Genomic DNA, 12,408 nt, shown 5'->3' on the forward strand with positions numbered 1-12,408 from the left:
TTACAATTTTGACTATATTGTCAAAATCATAAGAAGATACACTGCATATTGCACCGTGTGTATAGTCCTTGCGATGCCGATGCGCGTTCCCGCGGGATCGGCATCGCAAGGAAAAATAGACTGTGCAGGCAGCCCAACATTGCCTATATCGGTGGGGACGGGCTCCGGCCACGCTGAATAGTCAATGTCTGTACAGTGCATCGCACCGTGTGTACACACCATTAGGCTGAATGCGCATCTGTTTTACCTGTGCAGTTTGTGAGTGAAACCAAAAAGCAGCACCAGGGCCCAAGATCACCTCCTGATTTTGCCACTTTCTATTGGACACTTACTAAGCCATGACAGACAGCTGTTTAGTATTTATTAGTGGAACAGATGAAAAAAGAACCTTGCTGATTGACATATTTATAAAAAGTAAATAATAAAACCCTTGCGCCACTGTCTTATCAAATTTTAATTATGGAATGTTCTTACATCCAGCCACAGTAACCATCTATATCACTAACAAATAATATATGGACGATTAATTGCAGTCATAGTAATTAAACAAAATGAAATAATTTATTTAATTAAATCTGAAACCTATTTTACAAGTAGAACATGTATTATAGGTGTAGGTAGACCACTACTTTGCTTATTTATTCAGTATGTAACAAGTTACCGTATATACTCGAGTATAAGCCGACTTTTTCAGCACTTTTTTTTGTGCTGAAAAAGCCACCTCGGCTTATACTCGAGTCAGCGTTATATGCCCCACAGTGCCATGTGTGCCAGATATGCCCCACAGTGCTAGATACTTACCCTCCGTCGCTCTCGCGCTGTCGTCTGAAGGAGGGACACGGAGAGCGCAGCTCTCCTGTGTCCCTCCTGCATCTCCGGCGGCAGCGGCGTCTGTGTGGTAAAGGAAGTGCACGAACCGGCACTTCCTTTAACACACGCCGCTGCCGCCGGAGACGCAGGAGGGACACAGGAGAGCCGCGCGCTGCGCTCTCCGTGTCCCTCCTTCAGACGACAGTGCGGGAGCGACGGAGGGTAAGTATCTAGCACTGTGGGGCATATCTGGCACTGCGGGGCAAATCTGGCACACATGGCACTGTGGGGCATATCGGGCACACCTGGCACTGTGGGGCACACCTGGCACTGTGGGGCACACCTGGCACTGTGGGGCACACCTGGCACATCTGGCACTGTGGGGCACACCTGGCACATCTGGCACTGTGGGGCACACCTGGCACATCTGGCACTGTGCGGCATATCTGGCACTGTGCGGCATATCTGGCACTATGAGGTCTGTGTACGGGTAGAGCTGCATTTCCCACCCTAGGCTTATACTCGAGTCAATAAGTTTTCCCAGTTTTTTGCCGGAGACGCAAGAGGGACACAGGAGAGCCGCGCGCTGCGCTCTCCGTGTCCCTCCTTCAGACGACAGCGCGGGAGCGACGGAGGGTAAGTATCTAGCACTGTGGGGCATATCTGGCACAGTGGGGCATATCTGGCACACATGGCACAGTGGGGCATATCTGGCACACATGGCACTGTGGGGCATATCTGGCACACCTGGCACTGTGGGGCACATCTGGGGCATATCTGGCACATCTGGCACTGTGGGGCATATCTGGCACTGTGGGGCATATCTGGCACTGTGGGGCATATCTGGCACTGTGGGGCATATCTGGCACTATGAGGTCTGTGTACGGGTAGAGCTGCATTTCCCACCCTAGGCTTATACTCGAGTCAATACGTTTTCCCAGGTTTTTGTGGTAAAATTAGGTGCCTCGGCTTATATTCGGGTCGACTTATACTCGAGTATATACGGTATTTATTTTTTTTAAATGTGTCCCTGTACTGGGTTCACGTCAGGGGCGTAGGGCACCCCCACCAAACCAGCCCCTGACAGTGCTGTCAGCAGCTCTCTCCTTATACCTCTTCATGCAAAAACGGTCACTAACTTTTATGCTTACACAAGTTCACTTGAAAAGGATTTAAATAAAATATCATTAAAATACTCTTATACTACTGTTTTCACTGTAAACAATATTTTGCCATGTATTATGCCAAATATAGATGCACATCTGAGCAATATAATACGGACATAAATAAAGAAAACAGAAAAAAAAAAAAGTATTTGTATAAGAAACAAAATGATATTGAAACAAAGAAGCCATAAAGGGTGCTGGATATTGTATCAATATGTCACTAAATACAACCTGCACCTTACTAATCTAATATGCACTACATGACAGATGAGTGTATGCCTTCAGACATTAAAAACACACACACTAGAATTACCATACACCAGGCAACTGACAGGAGCTGTCAGGTGTAACAATATCCAACCAATATTTGCATTCTCTAGCCTGTCACTGTCTGGAAGCATGCATGCAAATAAATACTTGGAAATCATCTAATAATCAGTGTGAACATGTTCGACTTCCAAAGAGAGGATCGATAACATGAAAAGGATGGTCCTAGGAAATCTAAGAGTGAGAAACTGACAGCAGCAGTAAGTTGTAGCAATAGACAGGCCAGATCTGCAGTCTCCTAGCAACAGACAACACTTTCCACACGTGACATGCAGGGGACACGGGGAATGAACACACAACTGTCAGTGGCTTATTACTCAAACCGGCTGCAGAGTTCTGCAACGACCACATATGCAACCCACGGGGGAGCGATCCCTGGCCCCCCACACCGGCCCCCCCAGCTCACCCACCTTTCGTATCCAGCTCCACGTGGATGATGTTGCCCATGACTGACGTGTTGTGCAGGTGTTTCACTGCATCCTTGGCGCCCTTCACAGTGGCAAACATGACTTTGGCAATGCCCAGGTGCTTCTTGTTCTTGGGGTTGTACAGTATCTCCACCTCCTCCACCTCCCCGTACTTCTTGCACATGTCACTCAGGAAGTTCTCCCGTATGTTGTCGTTGAGTTTTGCAAACGTGACTTGCTTGGGGGGAACCGGCCCGACATAGAACTCGTCAATCTGCGTGCAAAATAGGAAATAAATGATTGCGAGTCGCCCAGTAAGGCATCACCCCCACCCCCTGCACAGGGCAATGCCAGCTGACAACGACGATCCACGGTCACAGCGCGAGACGCACGTTGCCGGAGATCAGCTGTAAACAACACAGTCATTACACACAAGCAACACGTATCTGATACATGGTTACTGATCGGAGCGCTGCTACTAGTGATTGTGTAACGGGGAAGGATTGCTAGCAAGCGGCTGCCACCAATACCTTCAGCTTCGGCACAGTTAAATCGATCTCCTTATTTTTGGTCCATATCCTTCCGATCCGGGGATCTCTGACGGAATCCACTGGGGGGACACCCGAGTTCTGCAAATCAACAAAGGAGATATTGGTGATGACAGCGGGGAAAGGAAATGGATGCACACCGGGTACACTTGTCAGGATGCACGCAGGGCACACTTGCCAGTATACACACATACTAGGGCACACTTGCAAGGATGCACACATACTAGGGCACACTTGCAAGGATGCACACAGGGTAACACTCGCAAGGATGCACACAGGGTAACACTCGCAAGAATACACACAGTAGGGGACACTTGTCAGGATGCACGCTCCATCTATAAGTAGCTGATCAGAGGGACCAGCAACTTTCTATGCCCCTGACAGCTTGGAGCCATGCAGCAGCGCCAGCTGCCCCCAGCCCCCAGGGAGGCACATACAGGCATGCTGAAGTAGAGCCCATCGTAGCGGTAGAGTTTGTGCTGCCCCTTCTTCAGAGCAGGGTCGATGATCAACTTGTAACTCTTCCAATGGTGACTTCTCTTGTCGCCAGAAGTGCCGGCTTGGTTAGCCGCCTCCATGCCGTTCATCCAGCCTGCAAGCCATAAACAAGAAGACATAAGCAGGGGGTCTGTGGTGTGTGCGGGGGACGGACGGACAGGGAATACATGCAGAGCCCCCAGCTGCCATCTAGCCCCCCACCCGCGCTGGCCACTAGGGAGGAGGACATAGGGGGAGTCCGGGCTCACTTGCAGGCTGCTTCTTGCCATGGTCTTCTGGATTCTTGCTCCTCTCCCCAGGCTTGGCCTCCTTGAAAGACATGCCTGCCCGCCTTTCCCACACCCCCCCAGCCCCTGCTCCCCTGCGTACAGGGTCGTCTCCTTGCCCGGCAGGAAAGGCCACGCCGCTTCACAGGCCCCGTCCCCGGTTACATGGCATGCCGTGGAGGGCACCCTGCCTGCTCCTTTTTGGCGAGCCAACACATATTGTGTGTGTGAGCAGTGCTCAGCTCGCTCTGGGGCAGCCCACAATGCACCGCGGCTCGCCTATCCTCCGCCTCCCTCCTCTGTACCCAGCCAGCCAGCGGCCCCTGCTGGAAGCAGCCTTCCGCTTCTGCCCCGCACATTCGCCAGCTCTGCTCTGCAAACATGGGAAACCAGTATCTCGCATGTTATTACCAATCATTACTTTGCTATAACATAGATGATTATTTTTATAATTATTATTATTATTGTGGAGAAAAAATAAAGTCGCTCTCATACCAGCTCAGAGCAGATATCATACGATGTACGTTTTACACTAATTAATAACCATTATAAGTGTGCCGCGAATATACTGCAAACCACAGGCTGGCTATCAGTGTGACAGTGACCTCTCTCCTCCTCCTCCTCACATGCGTGTATTTATTCGGATGTGTCAGGGATTCCCTCGGCATGAAAGGGGAGCGATGTGTGGAATCTGCTGCTAGGCACATTTACATGGCGCCTTCTAACAGTCGCCAGACAACAAGATGGACCTGGCCTGGGCGCTCTCCTGCACTGCTGCTGCCCCTGGGGTGGGGGGAGAGGAGTCACTCGGGACCGTCCTTAGGTGGTGTCTAATGATGGAAATGGGGGGTAAAAGGGCAGCTGCCCCCTCCATTATATCCCCACAGCCAGCTCTTCCCGAGCTGGAGCCGCCAATCACAGGTCGGCTTCCATTTTGTGTTACCCCTGGGAGTATTGGGGGGGGGGGGGGATATACCCGTACGGGCAGCTCGCAGACACGACCACCACAGAGTACCGGTATTAGGCGAGCGGCTGGCTGCGTGTTATACAGCCGGTACTACAGGGTGTGCTGCCGGCCTGTGGGGAGCGTCTGCCATTGCACCGCACACACCGTGACACCCGGACGCCTGCAAGAGCTGTTCTATGCACACTGCACAGATCTACGCTGAGGCTGAGCAGGGAGGGGGTAGACGAGGCTGCCCTGGGTGGGGGGCGGGGGGTGTCCCCGGCCGTGGTCCGGGCCACAGTGACGTAATGGGCTGGCAGAGAGACTCTCCCTAGGCTGCGGCCAATCAGCGCGCAGCTTGCATCCGCCTCTGAGTTATTACCGTACTCTGCAGACAATCCTTCAGCAGACAGCAGCAGCCAAGGAGAGCACGCAGGCTGCAGCTATTACCCAGCCCTGGGATGCAATGGCCAACTGTGTGCACACTGACTCTGGCTGTTCCTCCTTTGTTGCAAACAAGGGATCCTTGTAATTGAACCAACCAGTACCTCTCAGGACTCAGCTCTGTGTGTGTGTTCTCTTATGTTTGCCATCTTAAAGGATGTTATATTTCTTTTTATTTTTGAAGAAGGAAGATAGAAATATAAATAGCACAGCAAGTCTGGATTGTCTCCCTATGACTTGGAATCCATCTTGGTTACATCTAGGTCATGGCACACCCTAGTCTGAAATAAGTAAAGCCTTTCCTTTTTGTTGTATTTTTGGAAGGTTGGAGCTTTGCAGTGTCCCTGTTGGTTGCTGATGAACAATAAATCAGAAATGAATCAGTTTTTTTTTTTTTTTCTCATTTCTGATCATTTTGTGAACATTGTATGTATAGTCCCTTTTTAGGGAATTGTAAGTGCAATCTGAGAAGGTAATGTGCGTTCCTGCTTGCTATATTGGGAAGTGTATAGAGTTTATATTTGTACCCTTATTTCCAATAGTTTGGGCTTTGACATTCTTTTTAGGATCTCGGCTAAACTGGATAGAAGTCAATTTGCTAGATTTGGTACATCAGTAATTATAATAAAGTGAAGTATGTCCACCAGATCAAATTACCAGTACAGCCAATGCCGACGTCAGAGTCTAACTTTCTAAGGCAGTGCCCTATAATTTGCAAGGTTTTTTTTTTTATACATATTTTTTTTTGTGTAGTTACTTTTTGAAAAGAGGAGTTCTTGTGTAACACGCCTAATGCAAGATCATATACGTAAGGAACTTGTATACCGACCTAACTCCAGCAATCTGCAGGTAAGTAAATGCATTTGTCCTTCAGTAAGGCAGAAGGGAACGGCCTATGAAGCAGATGGAATGTAACCACCACCCTCACTGCCAACATTTATATAGTCAGACACACAAAGCTCAACTGGAAGGCCATATATTAAATAGCACGTATAACTGATGGCAGAATATAATATACCATGATATGGTGGTATACTGTTATACAGACACTGATCCTACCTTGTGTCTTATTACACGATGGTATGTATGTATGTGTGTGTATATATATATATATATATATATATATATATATATATATATATATAATATATATATATATGTATATATGTGTGTCCTACTTTTTCCCTGAAAAACGAATTTTATGCCTTTGTTTAGTCTCTTAATGAAGGATTGCCATGTTGTCCTTGGTAGAAAGGCTTTCTGTTACCAGTCCCCACCCAACACTTAGCTGCTGGAAAATGGCTGCAGGCAGGCTGCAGTGTGATAGCAGGCAGGGGCAGGACACCGTCTACAATGTGACAAAGCAGGTTCTCAGCTGCATACTCTCATACTGGATTACTAGACTGATACTTTGTGGCTGGGTGCTACACTGTTTCTGCTGGATCGAGTTCATTTGCTACATATTCATGGTTTATGGAAGCTGAGTCATAGCTAGGCCTTACTGATCACAAAGGGGAGCAAGCACGGTGCTGCCTATACGAGGAGTATCTGATAACTAGGAACATGGGTAACCCTTTCCTACCTTAGCTGTACCTCCACAGCCTATATTTACTTATAAGCACAAGGTTTTGTTTTGTTTTTTTGTCTTTTTCCATATATTAGGTTTGAAACAACACAAATGGAATGTATGTTACTGAAACTACAAAGCAGAAACATAAACAAAGGTTCAAAAGGAAAGTGGCCTAAATTCCATAGCAAGTGATACTGAAAACAAAGTTGTACCCTTTAGGAGCGAGCCTATAAAGACAACCTATATGTCCTGAAACATGTTTTTGTCTGGTCTTTTTCAGTACAGCATGTTGTTTTGAGTCCTTTGTAGCTTGTTTCAGAGTCAGTGTACAGAGATAGAAGAGGGGATAAAACCAGAATTACTGGGTGTGTTCCTGCATTATCAGGATAGTGACATATCAAATATGTGAGTCAGGCTGTAGTGCTAGATATCCACTACTCTGGTTATAGACAAATACAAACCGGTATAACCAGAAAGATTTTGTGTTAAGTCGTTTTTCCTTCTATTATTTGGTTATTTCAGGCCAACACCATTGAATGAAAAAAGAGACCCATAGAAATGTAAATAGCTTGCTGAGTAATGTGTGCATACTGCCATGCTGGTATGTCTTTAATGTTTGCCTTTTGGCCAAATAAAAGAAACACATATTTTTGCTAGTGCTTGTTACATAACTGGCAAATGTAAACATATTTATAGTTTGAAATGTACTTAATTTTATAGTTGCTATTCTGCATTATTGAACTTTCTAATGCAATGCAGAACATTTTGCCAGTGCCTTAAACATCACTTCTGGTAACCATGTCTACCTTGTCCAAGTAGGAGTAAATTTACTAAGAATAGATTTTCTAAACTCACAATTTTTGCCAATTCTGCTATATTTAAAAGAGCAAGAATAGTAAGTGCACAATCAGGCTTGTTTTGCATTCAATATTATTGTCCTTTTAAATCTGGTAGGCAAAATCGTCAAATCCTAGATTTTGATCCATTGCTTTGTAAATATACTCATTATTTTTCTACACCGAGTGAGAGAGAACTTTACAGTATATTTCAATTGTCCACTGTTGTGAAAATGGTTTTCATGAGTTGAATTTAGTTTGCCCATAGAATCTTATCTGTACAACTATCTAACCAGCATTTGTTGGAGTTTAAATTTGAGTGTATTTGCATCTGCAAAATCCTATTGAAATACAGCATTTGACTGAGGTACAAAAACATCCACTTAATCTGGCCTATTCTTGTAGGCCGAACCAAGCAATGGAATGCTTGTTGAAATATTCATTTCCACAGGGAGCATCAGTTTCCTTCCACACTCCAAAGATAATACAGCGGGTCAATTGTTTTCTGACAAAATTAACCTGTGTGTGTGTTATGGGGGATGGACTGATGTGAGTGATTACATAGTCTCCAGGAAGTGCTACATAATACTTTGCAACTATATAAATCACCTAATTAAAGACTATTTATATTAACATTTACTTGTATATTACCAACCTTGTTGTGCTTTACAATTGGAGTTTTGCTGCTTATATGATAAAATGTGCATAAACAGCATTTAAATAATGTGTACATTCTTTACTCATCAGTTATCGATGCTCATTTAAGGTAGTGTTAATGGGCATTTGGCATAAATATGCACTATTGCACTGGATTCTCAACAACACCAAAAAGGCCAGTTACCTATGCTCCATTTGGGAAGCATAAGAGGGCCATGATAGGAGGGTCAATGAGCAGAATTAAGTAATTGTTCCGAAAACTGCTATTTTTATAGGCGATGGATGGCTCTGAGAGGCTAACAGGTGTATATCATCCAGTGCACTTTATAGTTAATCTCGCCAGTGTATGGGGATTGTATATAGCACCGCCTCCATGTCGGCAGAATATATGAGCTGTAAGACTTCACAAGAGTAATTGTAACTAGGGATTATCCATAAGTGTCTGTTATTGTACATATTAAACTGTAGCTGCAGTACTTATACTTGACTGAGGGAGCAAAATGTGCACGCCGTAGTGCAGAAGACTGAAAGAAGGATTTTTTTTTTCTTGCTGACTGATCTGGGGAAGGAAGGGTGTATGAAATAGGAGCCTCTTGCAGCTCAACTAAACATAACCTTCAACAAACACAGGCACAGCTTAATATTTTCTCTGCAAGTGAAACTAAAATGAAGGAACATCTCTCTCCCTTTTTACGCTTCTGGATTTGGCAAGTAGCCTTACTATTACCTTATGCGTACAACAGCTGCTTCCTTTCTGTGATTGGACAGTAATTATACATGTATATATTAAATTGAAAATCGCTAAAATAAAGTTGGCACTCTGTAGGGTACTGACAATTCTTTCTGTTCAATATCTTAATCCAATAGTACATATATGTTCATGTAATATTCCAGTTTGTACTGAATCCAAGAGACAAATGCTACTGGTGTAAATTCTGTAATAAGTAGATAGTGTGGCTTTAGAATCTGTAGGTTGTTCTTTAATTGTTCTAAGTCCAAACCATGTCCTGTGTATCATTACATCCATGAGTCCATCCAAACTGAGCCTTGTGCTGTGTATTCATAGGGCTTCCTTTGGTAGGCTTTGGTTGAACAGCAATAGCTCTAACATTGTTTTGTCTTCATTTATATGGAGAGTATGACTAGTTTCTATAACTATGTATAGCGTGGCTAACTGCTATTACTATTGGTTTTTGATTGAGCTGAATGTTGTCCCTTACTGAATACATTACACTTGATGACAAATAGAGGGACTTGCTCCCTGTGGAGAATGATATATTGAGAGGGAATTGGCCACAGAAAATTGCCTACTCTAACAATGTATTATTTGAAATGAGCAGTACATTGTACCACATGCCATGGGTACATAACCGAAGATCTTTGGCTATTGCAGAATTGGCCCAGACCCTGTTAATGCAGTATCCTCTGAAGGTGAAGACCCAACACTGTAGGTCTGGGATCCTCTTTTACTGCTGCATGTCTCATTAAAAACAGCGTTACTGTCTGTTGCGAAGGGGCAGTTCAGTGGGGAGATTCACCACTAACACTAGTGTAAATTAAGCAAGCAGTTTCAAGATCGAACACCAGAGCATTGAACCAATTATTAATGTTATGAAAATAATTAAGCAGCAATTGTTTGCCAGGCATATTAAGATTTCCAGATGATTGGTGACATTGAGAGGCTGATGAGGCTGATCGCATAGCAAAGCTCAGCAGTACTTGGGGAACTGTATATAGAATACGGATATACTTGTAAGTGTAATATCCTGACTTGCTGTATAAATTTTTGTCCCCAGTTGTAAAGCTTCACAGAGTATGCTAGTGCTACATGAATAAATGATAAGAAATATTGTATAAGTAGCCGTGCCATTACTCTCTGCTTGTATATTATACCCCTTTCACACTGCACAAATAACCCGGTATATTGCCAGGTCGATGTGTGGTGACAACTACGGGTCACACCTGGTAATTGTACACTGGTCCTTTCCGGGTGCGACCCACCATGAGACCCCTTTCAGACTGGCAATGTGACCCTGCAATATACATTGTACACTGGTCCGTTCTGGGTGCATCCCACCATGAGACCCCTTTCAGACTGTCAATGCGACCCTGCAATATACAGGGTCGGGTTCCCAGGAGAGGGGAGGGGGCAAAGGCTGCGCCGGCATCATCAAGGGCGGGTGCGGAGATGGTGCTTAGAGATCATCTCCACGCCACCTCCTCAATACTGTGAACGGGTCCCGGATCGCATCGACCCGTTTTACCCAATCACACCGCACCTTACCCAGTAATAACCAGGGAATAACCCTGCTTTATCTCCGGGTTGAAATACTGGATCAGGTGACCTGGAAATTCAGGAGTTACTTTTTTCACACATGCGTCAACCTGGCAATTTACCGGGTTGATTGTGCAGTGTGAAAGGGGTTTGTGTCATTCCCGGGTCACCTGACTCAGTATTTCGACCTGGGAATAAAGCAGTGTTATTACCGGGTCAGGTGCAGTGTGGACGGGTTGCCGGGTCGTTGCGACCTTGGACCCTTTCACAGTAGGGGGGAGAGGCAGCGTTAGAGGGACAGGTGGAGTTTGAAGATCTGATCTCCAGTCACCGCTGATGTTACCAACCCAGCAATTTGCCGTTTTGGTGCTGCCAGTCTGAAAGGGGTCGCACCCGGGAATGACTCTTGTACAAGTCCCAGGTGCAACCCAGTTTTGCGATGTGAAAGTGTATATTTTGATGCTTATAGAACAGAGGGTGTAGCAAATCATTGTAAGTTAACTTATCTGTGTAAATTCCACCAGTCACTAAATTCTAGTTTCATGTGGAGTTAACCTTTAACTCTGTAAAAATCTGCTGCCAAAGGCTGGACAAATAAGTTGTTTATTCACTCTGTCACAGCTAAGGGCTGACCCACTGATCAAGTATTCCTGCCGAACTTTCTGAGCTCTTAAATGTTAACCATTTCGGCCTAACCTTCCTGTCTGGATGTTTTTGTAGCAGTGTTCCACATGCTTCTCTCTAGAGGCAGTCTTGTAATGAAGTAGGAGCCAGCTCTGCATAAGGACCTGGGAGACTATATGTTAATTATCACGGCACTGCTGCTATTAACAGTCTATCCCAACTGACATTCTCATTTTAAATGAAAATATACTTGCTATGTACTATACTCACAGGGGCCGAGGTATTGATAACCATTGTCCCTGCAAGTTACTTCCTTGGCACATTGGAGGAGTCTTTCACATTTGTGAAAGACCATGCTGGGTAACCTGGTGCTGAGCATGTGAATAGTCAAATGCTGCAGACGGCTGAAGCCTGTACAAGCAAGCTTCCATAGGCAAAAAGTGGTCCTAACCATCTGAGGAGTGAGTAAAAATACATGGCCATGTGGGGATCAGGCCGCAGTCTCCATTGATAAGGAGCACTGTGGTCTTTGGGATTCAGTATAATATCCTGGCAGTCAGGAGACCGACGCCGGGATTCCGACAGTTGGCATACCAGCGGTGAACTTTGGTCGCCACAGGGTTATATTACGCCTTGGATAGTGGTGTGGACCACCACCCGAGAGGGAATTCCGACAGCCAGTCGTCAGGATTCCGAAAGCCAGCTAAATAAATTCCTCCCGTTCTGTGGAGCTTATTAGCTGCTGCAGTAGATAGCAGAAGTTACTGTTTCTGCATCATTTTATGACACATGGGCTTGATAGTCCTACCTGGTGAGGTATCTCTGCTAATATGCTCTATACATGCATTGTGGTTAAACTATGACGTCTGCAGGCACACTGCTTTGGAAATACAGGTGACTTCAGTATCCTTAATTCAATATCACAGCATCTGAAAGAGCTACACGTTGGTAATGCTGCATGAGATGATGCAACATTCCCTGTGAATTGCATTTTAAAGTAAACCTGTTGCTTAGCTAATGTATACATTAAACAA

General features: G+C 45.2%; 1 protein-coding gene and 1 long non-coding RNA gene across 4 annotated transcripts in view; one reads left to right on the top strand and one right to left on the bottom strand.

Annotated features, from left to right (window-relative positions):
* The window catches only part of SETD1B (SET domain containing 1B, histone lysine methyltransferase), a 107,392-nt gene extending 102,928 nt beyond the window's left edge, over positions 1–4,464 (bottom strand). For 2 of the 3 annotated variants that reach the window (XM_063964479.1, XM_063964478.1), the window contains exons 1-4: positions 4,005–4,464; positions 3,696–3,850; positions 3,241–3,339; positions 2,714–2,984 (exon numbers count right to left, since the gene is read on the bottom strand). In XM_063964479.1, coding sequence (XP_063820549.1) covers positions 2,714–2,984; positions 3,241–3,339; positions 3,696–3,850; positions 4,005–4,077 — 598 coding nt within the window. In that variant the 5' untranslated portion in view covers positions 4,078–4,464. The remainder of the gene's footprint in view (positions 1–2,713; positions 2,985–3,240; positions 3,340–3,695; positions 3,851–4,004) is intronic. The other variant, XM_063964477.1, reaches the window with a different exon arrangement.
* A 211-nt stretch (positions 4,465–4,675) lies between these two features.
* LOC135067029 (uncharacterized) lies at positions 4,676–10,536 on the top strand. Its single transcript, XR_010253264.1, has 3 exons — positions 4,676–5,536; positions 6,166–6,261; positions 7,075–10,536. It is a non-coding gene; the product is annotated as an uncharacterized LOC135067029 (long non-coding RNA).
* Positions 10,537–12,408: the final 1,872 nt, after the last annotated feature.

This window comes from Pseudophryne corroboree, chromosome 1 (genome assembly GCF_028390025.1).
Source record: "Pseudophryne corroboree isolate aPseCor3 chromosome 1, aPseCor3.hap2, whole genome shotgun sequence".
Classification (NCBI taxonomy): Eukaryota; Metazoa; Chordata; class Amphibia; order Anura; family Myobatrachidae; genus Pseudophryne; species Pseudophryne corroboree.